Source organism: Panthera onca, chromosome D2, assembly GCF_046562875.1.
Source record: "Panthera onca isolate mPanOnc1 chromosome D2, mPanOnc1 haplotype 2, whole genome shotgun sequence".
NCBI classification, from domain to species: domain Eukaryota; kingdom Metazoa; phylum Chordata; class Mammalia; order Carnivora; family Felidae; genus Panthera; species Panthera onca.
In genome coordinates, this window is record NC_138349.1 from 9,869,796 (window position 1) to 9,884,261 (window position 14,466).

At 50.1% G+C, this 14,466-nt stretch overlaps 1 protein-coding gene across 18 annotated transcripts in view; it reads right to left on the reverse strand.

Moving 5' to 3' along the window:
* The window catches only part of TACC2 (transforming acidic coiled-coil containing protein 2), a 210,936-nt gene that overhangs the window by 99,930 nt on the left and 96,540 nt on the right, over window positions 1–14,466 (reverse strand). For all 18 annotated transcript variants that reach the window (XM_078434904.2, XM_078434899.2, XM_060641305.3 and 15 more), the window contains one exon: window positions 8,001–8,126. In XM_078434904.2, the coding sequence (XP_078291030.2) occupies window positions 8,001–8,126 (126 nt within the window). The remainder of the gene's footprint in view (window positions 1–8,000; window positions 8,127–14,466) is intronic.

A 14,466-nucleotide genomic window follows, 5' to 3' on the forward strand; every position in this document is an offset into this window, starting at 1 on the left:
GGCCCCCTGATGCCCCAGGCTGCTTCTGTGCCTTGGCTCAAGCAGACCGTGCCCCTGAATGCCTACGTCTCTCGCCCCCTCCCAGCCCCCCCCATAATCATCCTGAGGGGCCACCAAACTACCCCCTCCCCAGGTGGGGGTAATGTGCCCATCCTGCATGGCCAGGCTGGGCCCGGCCCCACCTCTGAGCACCTCATTTTCAGCTAAGGTGTCCTGCTCCCCTACTAAAGTCTCAGCCACTGTGGCCTCTCTGGCCCCCAGCACAGAGCCTGGCACGTGAAAAGTGCTCAACACAGGACAGCTCCTTCCCTGCGTCCCCCACACATAGGCCACCGACAGTAGGACACCTGTGCAATCTTCTTGGAATCCCAGTCTGAGGCAGGACCAGTAACCTGACTCGAGGGCAAAATGGAATGCAAAGTGAAAATACAGAGCCCCGCATTCCAGAAGGATCAAGAATCTCAGGATGGTGACAGCACACCATTGAAATAAGCACAGGGCCCTGGGCGACTGTCTGGGTGGCCTGCCCACAGGTCCAGCCCTGGTTCTAGACGCGAAGCAGGAACCTACACAGGGTCCCTGTACTGCCCCCCACCCCGCCCCGAGCCTGAGCTGCCCTGGGGGACAGCGTTGCTAGACAAGGTGGGGACAGTTCAGCCCCTCTGTGCCAGCTTCTGTCTGTACCCAAGCCTCCCTGACCAGCAGGGGCTCGTCCTCAGACATCGCGGTCAGGGAGCTGGGCCCTTGGCAATGGCCAGCACCCCTGCCAGCCCTCAGCGGGAACTCCCGGACGGCCACCGAGCCGGCACAGAGGAAGCCAGGGCACCCCGATGCAGGCCTCACACGTGAATTCTCATTTCATTTCTGCGCGGTACTAACTTTCTCTTGCCTCGATTTCTTCTATAAAATGGGCCGGGGGTAGGGTGTCTGAAGGCCTTTTTAATAAAACTCTGAGCTCCCTTTTCTCATTTAAGGAATTAATGTTTTCCAAGCCTTAGTGGAATAACAAAGAAGCTGAATTCACATTCACAGCATGTTTATCTTTTCGGAAGATGAAGGAAATGTTGATTTAATTTAAGCCTTTTTTGTTCAAGAGAAGAGTTAACAAGAAGAGGTCACATGAGCCACCACACCTCCTTCCAGCAGACAGGCATGACTTACTGATCATGGCACTCTTTCCTGCTTTGCCCAGCTGGACAAGACCTTAGAATCCTTCCTAACGCAGACGGCGAGCCATGGCTAATGGCCAGACTTCGCCATCTCCGATTCAGTGCCTCACCCAGGTCCCCACAAACAACAACTGGTCTCCTAACCGTTTGGATGCAGTTTCCGCCCCACGCAGGAACCGGAGACACACGGACGATGTCCATTCAGGGCTTCCGTTCAGCCTGACAGGCCTGTGAGTTCAGCCATGGCGAGATGCTGCCAGTAACTGTTACCTTTGGATTGCCTGTTCCGGGCTTTTGAGTCCTTCCCGGCAGATCCCCCACTGACCTGATAGCGAACTGCATTTCAGAGATCGGCCGGAGGTGCCAAGCTAAGCCCCTGTCCAAAGACAGACACCAGAGTGACCTGGCTGTCACGGAGGGCGATAATATCCCCCAAACCCCGGGCAGAACACAGCACGTCCTGTCGGGCCAGATGGGCGACACCACCTTATCTCCCATTTCGTATCGCCATCTGGAAGGTATTAGCACAACAGGCTTTCCTCCCAGGCTCTTGATTTTTTTCCTTCTTGAATTCCCAAGTGCACACAATCACGTAATAGGGCAAAGGCTAAGGCCAAAGACTCGATTCAGATGGAAAGTCAGATACAAGCTACAGGGGAGAAAGCACTTTGACACTGTTGCTCTGGAGAGCTAAGCTCGGCCGGTCGGGGCCCCGGACAGCAGGCCAGCAGAGGCCTGTGCTTCCCTCCATAAGACAGTCTCAGCAATGGGAGATACACTCCTCGGAGATGCAGCTGCTGCAAAGCCTGAGTCCCAAGGTGCCGAGACAGGCTTGCAAACTGGCTGGAAGCTCCAAGGCAGGCCCCTCGAGCTATTTCTAGTCTCTCTCGAGATAAACCAGCATGTGAAACTCAGCCCATGCGAGAGAGAGTGTGAACAGGCCCTAAACATCCTGACCTTCACACGTTCAACAAGGGGGGCTGGCTCCACACAGTTAACCCTGAACTGGCTTATCAGCTCCTTCCCAGAACATTCTTACCCTGTTTCCCTCCACAAAGCAAGCCTATGTTCAGAGATGGGAAACTGCTTTTGAGCTTGACCCAAGCAGAACTCAGGCTAGTTAATAAGCTAGAGGAAAGGCCATAAACACCACCCCAACGCCATCCGAGGGCCTTTGATCTGGGTCATGAATCCCCCCCCGGTGGCCAGTGGCTCTGTGGTTACAGAGACTGCAGAGAGGGGCATGCAGAGGACGGAGGAAACTGATCTCAGGTGGCCAAGATGTAGCGATTTATTCAGAAGGGAAAAATCTACCTACACAGATAAATTTGCTCAAGATCCGCGAAAAACCAAAACAAGGACAAGGTCACGCGTTCGTCTGAGATATGAAATTGGCAATATTTGAACCCTGCCAACATGGCAAGTGATAAGCTTCCATGTAATAGTAGCCAGCTACTTGGAAACTCAAAGGCCCTGTCCGAGCATGCAGATGCACCCCAATTTACTCAGCCAACTGGGTACTGGCCACATCAACTGGATTCGTAAACGTGTACCTTTAACATACCATTTATCTATTTATTTATTTAAGAGAGAGACAGAGAGAGAGGGAGAATGTGAGTGCGCGAGCAGGGGAGGGGGCAGAAGGAGAGAGAGAGAATCTTAAGCAGGCTTCACGTTCAGCATGGAGCCCAACACAGGGTCTCTGATCCCACAACCCTGGGATCATGACCTGAGCCAAGATCAAGAACTGGGATGCTTAACTGACTAAGCCCAACACATACCTTTTAAATGGCATAAAGGAATTCTGTCACTTATTTATTTTATATCTATTGTTTTTGGAATTGAGAGAAGATTTTTGCGTGATCCCTATTCTAAATTAAAAACAACAACAGCAACAATAATACGTTCACTCTGTCATGCAGTTTTTACGATACGGTGCTTGCTTCAATAAAAGTTTGGTTAAACTTGGCGAGGCAGTTGAACCTGCTCATGCATACCCACAGCTGAAAATCTTTTGGTGCAAACGCTGCCCCCAAAATAAACGCATGGCTCAGGAGCAAGAGGAAAAACAGAAGCTGTAAATCTGCATGAATTCCCTGTCTTTCAACTTCAGAAAATTCTGAAGTTTCCGACCGTGGTAACTCCATAGCGAGGCTATGACACTGGCTGGAGCTATGCCCACTCCTGGCTCTCTCGTCTGACAGTGGGAATCAGAAACTCGAGCCACCAGCTGCTAGGGGCAGATGTCTCCAATCCTGAAGAGCTGCAGATAGCCAGACAGGTCGAGAACGGCACCGCCTTACCTCGTGGCTCTCCAGCTGTGGACCCCAGACCAGCAGCACCATCACCTGGGATCTTTTAGGAATGCAGAGTCCTGGGCTGCTCCCCAGGCCTCCTGAGTCAGAAGTTCTAGGGGCAGGGCAGCAATGTGTGCTGTAACTGGGTTATCTGGATGCACACTAGAGTCTGGCCTCCCTGGACAGGAGTCAGGTGAGTGGCTTTCCAGCTGTGTCCAAGGGAGAGCCCTCAAGGTCTAAAGAGACCCCTCTGTTTGGATTCCTGGCTAAAGGAACTTCCAGGATGTAACCAGAGTGCCCCGTTTTACTCTGTTTAATAAGTGTGGTTTTATTTAAAAAACAAGTTCCGCTGCTTTAAAAACGGTCTTGAAAATACTAAACAGATGGGCCATGGACAGCGTAGTCATTTGCAGAATGTTCTCGAAGGTCTGGGCCCAGGGATGCCAACGGCAAAAAGGGAAGGTCAACCGGTTTAGAGCAGGTTCGGAGGCTCTTCCCTGGGGAAGAAGCAAGGTTTGATGTCCTCCGAGGGCTTTAACAGAGAAGAAGGGGGGCGTGCGAATGCCTTTCATCGTATTTGAGAACTGCCTCAGAGATGGGGGTGCCTTTTTTTCCAATTCAGAAAGAAGACGTCTTGTAAGGGAAAGATGTGGCACCAAAGAACCAATAGGTAATCGAGAGAGAGGCAGAAAGGTGGCTTAAAGCAAACCCTCCAGTTCCATGCCAAAAAAAATATATTTTTTTAAATTTTAATTTAAATTTAATTTTGAAACTTAAAGTACCAACCTACTCCTAGGGGGAGCAAACCTCTAGAGTGCACCGTCTCAGCCTTCTCTGCCCTGTTTTCTTCCCCTCTGCCTCCCCTGTCCCTACCCTACGCGGGACACGACCCGCGAGGGGATCCGAGGGTGGTGCTGTGGTTTGAATATGTGTGTCCTCCCTCAGTTCACATGTTGGAATCCTAACCCCCAATGTGCTGGAAATAGGAGATGGCGCCTTGGGGATATGAGTATGTCCTGAGAGCCCCCACAAACGGGATTAGTGCCCTTATAAGAGACCCCACAGGGGGTACCTGAGTGGCTCAGTTGGTTGAGCATCCGGCTCTTGATTTCAGCTCAAGCCATAATCTCCCAGGTCATAAGCTCAGGCCCCAAGACTGGCTCCTCACTGACGGAGCAGAGCCTGCTTGAGATTCTCCCCCCCCCCCCCTCTCTCTCTCTCTCTCTGTCTCCCCCCCCGCCACTCCACTCCTCTTGTGCTCTCTCTCTCTCTCTCAAATTAATTAATTTGAAGTCTGCAGCAAGAAGTCTGCAGCAGGGAAGGGGATCCTCACCTGACCACCCTGACAGACGTCCAGTCTCCAGAACTACGAACAATACATTTCTGCTGTTTATAAGGCCCTCGGTCTGTGGTCCTTTGTCACAGCAGCCCCAGCAGGTAAGACAGGTGGGGTGGGGCGGCAGGGCCATTTCTGAGGTTAAAAAGCAACCAGTGCCCACCTAGAATGCCCTTCGTGGTTATTCTCTGGGATCGGCAAGGTCAGGTACAGCTGATTCCTGTTACCCACAGTAGTTACATTCTATCAAGTTGTTCCGGGAGCTAAACCACCGTTCCCAGCAGGTAAGCTGGGTTAGGTTCCTCTAAGCCCCTGGTCACAACATTTTTGTCAACCCATCACTACGTAACCTTGTTTTCTGTGCATTTCTGTGTGAAAACATCTTATTTAATAGATATCATGGATTCATTAACATTGAATTTATAGCCAACAGCGTTATAACTCACACCTGAATAAAGCTCATCTAACATGAATGAAGCTTATCTAACATGGATATTTTCTACAGAAGGCACACCACAGCCTTCTTGCACTTAAATACGCTTCACAGCACTTCAGCACTACCTTGGGGGCCATTAAAAAAATTTTTTTTAATCTTTTTTATTTTTGAGAGAGAGACAGACATAGCGTGCGCAGGGGAGGCGCAGAGAGAGAGGGAGACAGGGAATCTGAAGCAGGCTCCAGGCTCTGAGCCATCAGCACAGAGCCCGACGTGGGGCTCAAACTCATAGACCGTGAGATCATGACCTGAGCCGAAGTCAGACGCTTAACCGACTGAGCCACTCAGGCGCCCCCTTGGGGGCCATTTTAAGCAGCAAGATCATGAACGAAAAAGCACAAGATTACAAAAGCCATGGCCCTAAATATACCATGCAGACACCTGTTTCCAGTAAGAGAGCTACAATAAGAAGACAGGGCGTCTTCCTCCACCCCCGCTGGGAACAAGGGCCCCAGGCAGCTCAGATTTTTGCTGCTCTGCACATGTTCACAAATGACCACAAGCCATAAGCGTTGATCTCGGGGTTACAAATAAATCTTAGGAAGGGGCAAATTCACAAATATGGAATCAGTGAATAATGAGTATTCTGTGGAAGCAGCTGGTGACCAAAGCCAGACCCACCCTTGCTCCTATCAGCACTGCCTCTTTTCTACTGATTTCCAGTAAAACCAAGAAAATGAGACCCCAGACAAATGTTCAATAACGCTGGCCAGGCACCAAAGTTGCTCATTGAACTCTACCTGCACCGTTCTCCTGGGAAATAAAGCCAGAAAGCTGGACAAGTTCTCAGCACAGATAAAATCTGTACTTGACCACTGGTTCCTTCCTGCATCCTGTGATCACTCTTGGTCACGGTCAGAGGTGACACAGCCCTACAGTGCGTCATCTTCCTTGGACTTGAAAGGGGCCAGTGATGTAGGCGGAACCCCGTGCACTGTGGGAGGCGGAAACTGGCTCTCCCCGCAGCCGAACACAGGCTGGCAGGCCAGCAGGACCTGCTTGGAATCCCAGTTCCACCACTCTCCAGCTACGTGTCCTTGAACACGTTAACGGAACCGAGCCTCAGTCTGCTCATACGTAAAATGGCGAAGGGGTTCCTAAGAGAACCCCTCACCTCCTAGGGGTATTTGGAGGATTTACAGAGACACCCAATGTGACACACTCAAGTGCGGTGCCTGGGGCACAGAAGGGGCCTTCAGAGCAAGCTTTAAGAGCAGTTATCACTGCCTACTGTGCGGTCTGGGACAAATCATTTAAAATACAGTCTCGGAGGGGGGCGTCTGGGTGGCTCAGTCTTAAGCATCTGACTTCGGCTCAGGTCATGATCTCGCGGTCTGTGAGGTCGAGCCCCACATTGGGCTCTGTGCTGACAGCTCAGAGCCTGGGGCCTGCTTCCGATTCTGTCTCTGTCTCTCTCTGCCCCTCCTCTGCTTGCACTCTGCCTCTCTCCTCTGCCTAAATAAACATTAAAAAATATTAAAAAACAAATAAAAATGAAAAAAAATAAAATACGCTCTCAGGGCTGGGAGGGAACTTCAGAAACACGGACAAGACCCAAAGACACGTGAGTTCTTCTGGGAGCCACAGAACCACACAGCCAAGTCGCCCTGCATCCAGCGCTCAGAGAGCTTCCGCTTGCCCCTCTGGGTCCCTCCTGTAAAATGGCCAGGGGGGTGGGTGGGGGAGGGTTGGATGGATGGGTGTGCCCCACCAGCTTCCCAGCTCAGGGTCCATGGGAGAGCCTGTTCAGCACGCTATCCCTGGTGCCATGTGGGGTCACACACTGGGGCTGCTTTACTGATATAAACATAAATTAAAACATCTGTGTATATAACACCTTAAACTTATGCAACGTCATGTGAATTAAATCTCAAAAATGGAAGCATGTGTGTCTGTGTTTGTGTGTGTGTGTGTGTGTATTAAATAAACCTATATGTATATATGTGGGGGGGTGGGGAGGAGCATGTGTATAGAGAGAGATAGGTGTGTGTGTGTCTGTGTGTGTGTGTATTAAATAAACCTATATGTATATATGGGTGGGGTGGGGAGGAGCATGTGTATAGAGAGAGATAGGGGTGTGTGTGTGTGTGTGTGTGTGTGTGTGTGTACTGGCATCTGAACCAAGTCCTGAGGCTGATGCTGGGCAAGCCTCTTGGAAATCAAGTGCCAGTGGGGTTATGCACAGTGCACCTGGACATCTGCAATTGCTGTGGGGTTGCCGAGGCACGTAGTGCAGGTGAGGGAAGAACCCCCGCCCCCCCCCCCCCCCGGCAAAACCCGTCGGCCAAGCAAAGGCACAAGGACCCGGTCCCTCTCCCCATGGTGCTGCTGGCTCCCCTCTGCTCTGACCACAACTCTCTGCTAACCCAGCTCGTGTCCTGGGAGGTCAGAGGCAGTCAACTGAGTCATTCCTTGGAGAGGTATAAATAGCACGTCCTCTCTCCCAGAGGACTTCTATTTTAAATAGGGGCCCCTGAAGATCACAAGGGAACAGATCTCTAAATCGCTCATTGGGGCGGGGTCTTCTTCGTGTCCTCTTAGGTCCCTAAGGCCCCAAGAAGAGTCCCCAGCCCTGTGCAGCAGAGGCGTGCAAACCTACGTAGGGGTGGCGTTCAGGGGAGGGGAGGGGAGTGGAGGGAGGCAGCCTCAGAGACTGGGCCCCGGGGTCCCACCACCAGACGCAGGCCCAGCCCCCACAGTACCTCTGGGCTGTCAGGTCCCCGGAGACCTGGCTGATGGCTTCACCCTGGTGGGGAGAGGCGGCTAACAGTGGGTTTTCAAGGTCCTCGAGGGCAACTGGCTGGATGACATCATCTGCTATAGGTGACCTAGGGAGAGGAGAGGAAAAAAACCCAGGCTCAGAAATGTTCCTTGAAGTTTTCAATGTGTTTGAGCAGCAGTTAATCTGGACCCCCAGCAGGCTTTCCAGAAGGATCTGCTGCTACTCCAAGTGTGGCCCACAGGTGGCGCTGGCCCAGGAGGAGAAAACACAGAAACTGAGTCTTTAGAAGCCTGCAGGGCGACTTGATAGAGTAATTTTGTCTGTGGATCTAATAATAAAGGTCAGGACGCTGCTAAACATCCTACAATGCCCAGGACAGCCCCACCACAAAGAATTATCTGGCCCAGAGTGTCAATAGTGCTCAGGAAGGAGAAATCCTGGCCGGGTATCATTTCCATTTCCTAGTAATTCATTTAATCGTTTTTTTTTGTTTTGTTTTGTTTTGTTGTTTAAGTTTTGAACTATATGCCTTAGAAACTTTTAAAAACCGCACTGGCCCTTCATCCACTGAGAAAGTGGATACCAGACAGCCTCCAAGAGCAGCGGGCTTTGAAAGTGCAGAGGGACACAGGTCACCGTCACAGTCTGGTCAACACAACAGCTCACTCTGCTGGGAACCCCCTTCCATAATCGGGTACATCTTACTAGTTCATCACGGAGGTCCATGAGTGTTTCTTTCTGATGAACTTGGCTCTGGGCAGCGAGGAGCAGGGCCCTCACTTTTGTTCCGTGAGCAGGCACGGATTGCAGCCTGACTCTTGCGTCGTAAACGAGGAAGAGGCGGGCCCCGTCCTCATGGAGTTTACAGTCTTAGGCAAGAGTCAGACATTTCTTAAAATGCTTGTTTAGTACCAATCGCAGTCACCACCAAGAAGGAAAGATACAGAAGGCTGTGTGAGATAAAGCCAGGAGGTCCCAGCCGGGAGACAGGGAACATTTCCTTGTTTAGGGGGTAGGGTGAGGCCACCCGGTCAGCTCGGCAATAATGAATGTTCACTAACGTTTACTGTGTGCCAGGAACTGCCAGTCTAAGTCCTCATAGATATCACCACATATGATCTTCACGACAACCCTGTGAGGTGGGTACCATCATTAACCTCATGGTAATGGGGTTTTTACAGATATGGGAACTAAGGCGCAGAGAGGCTGAATAACTTGTCCCTGGTTGCACAGCTGGTAAGGGGCAGAAGCAGGATATAAACCCAAGCCTGACTCGAGGGGCAATGTTTTTAACCACCACTCTAGGCCGTGTCCCAAAGGTTGAAGAGTCAGAGAAAGACAGAGGGTCTGCAGCCACATATCTGAAAACGCCGAACCAGGGAGGAGTCGGCCATTCTAGAGCAATGAACAACAAGGTCAGTGTGGCGGGAGTGTGGCTGACAGAGACTGGGAAGGTCAGTGTGGAGGGAGTGTGGATGGCGGAGATTGGGAAGGGGAGGGGTGGACGGGAGCCAGGTCCCAAGGCCAGGTCAAGGGACTGGAACTAGATCCTAAGCCAAGGAATCAGCCCCAAGCTTCTATCCAATGCTCTGCCACAAAGTGCTGCCTTTGGCATTGAAATGAATGAGAGGCAGCGGGGCCCAGGGTGAATTTCCTGAAACTATGTTTTAAATGTGATGAGACCAGCACATGCCCATGACCACACCTTACTATTTATTCCCATGGACCTTGTGACATTCCCTTCTTCCTCCATGGTTCCCACCCACCGTTCCAAATCCCCCAGAACTCGATCTCGGAGCCCTGCGACCAGGCCCAAGGAGTCAGAGAGAAATGGGTACAAGGGGAAAAGGAAGGAGCCAGCTTGGAGGCGGGACGATGGCAGGGATTCTGGATCACAATTCAGAGAATCCTAAAATACAGGCATTAGCGACTTTCCAAAGTCATAAAAAAATAAATAAATAAATAATAAAAATTAAAAAAACCTGAATGGAAAAACATCACCCAGGAGCTCTGGCAATACACACGGAAAGCGAGAAAAGACTTTGTTCCCTTCAACACAGCCACTGTACTTCCAAGAATTTATTTTACGATGATACGATGATTAAGGGTTTGAACAAAGATGCTGATCACATCTGTGACCATAATAGCAACCCCCCCCCAAAACAAAACAAAAAAACAGGAAACAACCAAAACGTCCCACAGTAGGAGACAGTTAATCATATTAAGGCAAAGCTGTAGAAACAGACTTATTGGCAGCTGTTTAAAAACATAAGGTAGATCTCTACATCCCTAGAGGTAATTACGTCCATCATTAACTAAAGAAATGTTTTTAAAACTGTCAGTAGCATGGGGGTGCCTGGGAGGCTCAGTTGGTTGAGCATCTGAGTCTTGATTTTGGCTCAGGTCATGATCTCATGCTTCGTGGGACTGAGCCCTGCATCGGGGCTCAGTCCTGACAGCGCAGAGCCAGCTTAAGATTCTCTCTCTCCCTCTCTCTTTCTGCCTCTCAAAATAAATAAGTAAATAAATAAATAAATAAATAAAATGTCAGTAGCACGATCCAGATCTCATGTGCACGTGTATATCAGTGTTTATATATCCGTGTGTATACATGTAGATATGTACACGTATGTACAAACACACACGCAGGAAACGTGCAGCAGAGTGAACAAGCACCAAGCAAGATGTGTGCCAAGGTGTTAATAGTAATTCTCTTTCAGTAGTACAATTATGAGTGGGTTTTTTTTTTTACGGTTGTAAGTCATCTCTATGCCCAATGTGAGGCTTGAACTCACAACCCTGAGATCAAGAATCCCCTGCTCCATGGACTGTGCCAGCCAGGTGCCCCATGAGTATTTTTTCCCGTTGAACTTGTCTCTGTTTTCTAGTTCTGTGCTGACTATGTACGGCTTTTACAAGCAAAATAAACAAGAAAACATATTTAAGGACAGTTTCAAGTGGCAGGGAGAAACTTCGGCTTGTACGTAACTCAGTGAAAGTTTGAAGGGATGGGACAATCAGAGTCAAGTCCCCACTTTTGTGCTGACATTTTCCACGGGCTTGTCGGCCTCGTCCCAAGGCACAAACGCAGCCATGCCTCGCTCGCCAGGCACCACTGGGGAAAATGAAGGTTCCAGTGGAGGATCTGGTGAGGAAGAGATATCTGTCTGCATATTCTGTGGGATGGCATTGTTACTTTAACTCTTTGGGAGGAATTATGTTTCAAAGCCTATCGGACACTTCTCCGATTTTTCTGAACAGAGAATCTTGAACATAATGAAATGTTTTCTCAGTGACACACAATCAGCATCTTGAGTCACTATGATGTCAGTGAGGAAGTATGCTGGGGCACTAAAAGCACAATTGTACATGAAGTCAAGAGGGCTGGATTCTAGACCGGCCCCACCTTGGGATCTCAGCCAGGTGACTGCTCCATCTGTAAAAGCAAAGGCCCTGGGCTGCACCGTCACCAAGGACTCTCCCAACTCAGCCTCGCCCCTCACTCGCAGGCCGTCAGCCAGCACCTCTGCTAACCCACCTGACTCTCCTCTACTTTACGCCTTCAGTTCTCTGCTTCTCACGTGCAGACTAAGACACATAGCTCGGGGTGTTAGAATAGTGTGTAGATCAAGAGTTAATAGGCACTGATACAGGTTTAAAAACCTCCCGTACAACATAATTATAATAATTTTAAAATAAAAGTGTATGTGTGTATACACATACATACATTAGCTTGAACCACAAGAAATTACTAAAAAAAAAAAACATTTGTCAAATTCACATTGTACCAGCAGCTCCGAGGCCTTTGTGTCTTTCTAGTGACCCAGTTCTGTTCAGGATGGCTGAGAATGGGGGAGAGCTGGCTTCTGGGGAAGTGGAGGGATTCTCATGAAGCAGCTTTTCCTGGGCCAACTGCAAGAGGCTATAAATGGCTTCTAAGTTCTCCCCGTGGTGGTGCTCGGACTAGAGTGACCGAAACATTTTTCGGAGGGGAAAAAAAAAAAATCTGTCAGAGATTTTAACCACCAGCTGCTGTCCCCAGCTGCCAGGACCAGCCCACTATAAATTTAGTCAGGCCAGCAAAGGGTTGATTTCCCGCTGGAATGTCAGGGAGGGGCCCTGGCCTCAACAAGTGCTCCTCTGAAGGGCCATGAGTCACCCGCCCTTTAGACACTGAGGCAGAGAGGACTCTGCTTCAGAAAGGAAGACAGTCACATTCTGGTCTAAAAAGCCTGCACCTCAGCTCTATGCACACGCGAGGGACCTGTGCCCTGAGAAGGGCCCCGGGCTGAATCCAATGGGGATCACTAGATAATAACAATAATTAATACTAATAGCGGGAGTGGAAGGAAACTTTGGGAGATGATGGACACGTTTACGTCTTTTTTTTTTTTTTTTTTAATTTTTTTTTAACGTTTATTTATTTTTTTTGAGACAGAGAGAGACAGAGCATGAACGGGGGAGGGTCAGAGAGAGGGAGACACAGAATCCGAAACAGGCTCCAGGCTCTGAGCTGTCAGCACAGAGCCCGACGCGGGGCTCGAACTCACGGACCGTGAGATCATGACCTGAGCCGAAGTTGGACGCTTAACCGACTGAGCCACCCAGGCGCCCCCACGTTTACGTCTTGATGGTGATGAAGCTTTCCCAGGTGTGTTCTCATCCCCAAACTCAGCGAGTCGCGGACATTCAAATGCACAGCTTTTTATGTGCCAATCGTGCCTCAGCAGAGCAGTGTCAAAAGGAAATGGGGATCGCGCACTCCGGAGTTGACAGGCCGATCAAGAGCACGGGGAGTTCAAAGTCTAAAATAAAGAGAGCCGGGAAGGGTGGTAACAGAACAAACTGTGGTTGAAAACCAGGGTTCTCTCAGGTGGGGCGATCTGGAACGGGGCAAGCAAAGTGCTTAGCAGAGAGACGAGTGCAAAAGGGTTTCTGGATTAAAAAGAGAATCTTCTCCCTCTTCTCGCTCTCTCTCTCTCTCTCTCTCTCAGATGGTTTGGAAGGAAAGCCACTAAGCTTCCCTTCCCTTCCCTCGGACAGGGCAAGGAAGGTCACAGGAGAAGGGACAGGGAGAGCAGCAGAAAAAGAACCACATCAAGGGTAATGGGAGCCAGGTTCTCACAGAGCATTTGCATATACAAAAGGTGATTAGGCTCTAAAGCACTCTCGAGCAGTGTTGCAATCAGAGGCATGAGATAAACACAGAACTGGGTGTAGCAGAGTGTGTGTGTGTGTTTTTGTGTGTGTGTGTGTGTGTGTGTGTGTGTGTGCGCGCGCGCGCGCGCACTCACATACACATACCTCTACTTCCCAGCTCCCTCTGCCCAGAGAGGTCAAAAGGACGTTAAGAATCACCTCCAAGGGGCTGCCGCTGGCCAAATCTGGGAGCATTCGGGCATAAAAAAATACAAATACTAATGGGTTGTAACCCATCCAGTAAAGTAATAATCCATGAGTTCACACAGATACAAAGACACAAACAAATGCACAAAAAGGGGAGAAGGAAAAGTTCCTCTCTCCAGTACAAGGGCAACTTGTCAAAAGCGTAGGAGGAATGATGGAAGCAAAGTCACCATTGCAGAACCATCTGGGCGGTGGTCAATTCGGGCAGCCATCAAAGGTCGCTAAGGCAGGCGGGTGGTTTAAAGAAGGAAAGGATATCGTGTGCTCTTGGATCCACTTACTGGTGGAGAAACCTGGTGGGCACCAACCTGGCCAGGCATCAACCAGGATCACCATCCCTGGCGGAGGGACGGCCATCACGCTGTGCTCTGGGACATGACCCCCCCTGGGAAGAGCACAGCATCATTTCCGTGGGATGACTGACCAGAACGGCCAGCCAGAGTCTGGTCATGAGAAAACTATGGATAGACACAGGTTGGATTTTTCCAGAATGAAAGACCTGTACTCTTCAAGGTCATGAAAGACAAGGGGAGACTGAGGAATTCTCCCAGACTGAAGAGAGTCCACAAGCTTAGGTCGAGTAGGACACATGCTTTTGGACTGAATTCGGGATCAGATGGAAAAGGGGACGAGCTGGTGAGTCTGAATGGGTCCTGACGCCTGGGTGATACAGTCACACAGCACATCTATTTCCCAGTTGGATGGCTGCATTGGCATGATGCTGGAGCGTCCTTGTTCCGGGGAAGGCGAACACTGGAGTGTCTATTTTGGTTTGTATTTTGGAGGGTGGCGAGTCGTGTCTGCACCTGGCTCTCGAATGATCCAGAAAAAGAGACAGGCTAATACAGGGGAGTGACCAAGCACATGTGGTGAAGCGTCAACAACGGAGGCATCCGGGCAAAGGGAATATGGGAGTTTTCTACTCTTGTGGCTTTTCCATAAGTTGAAAATTATTTCAGTAACGACAACTACTTGGGCAAAGGCACGCGGGCAAATGGCCACACCCCAGTGTCCCAGGACTCAGTTTGGGTCCTAGAGGA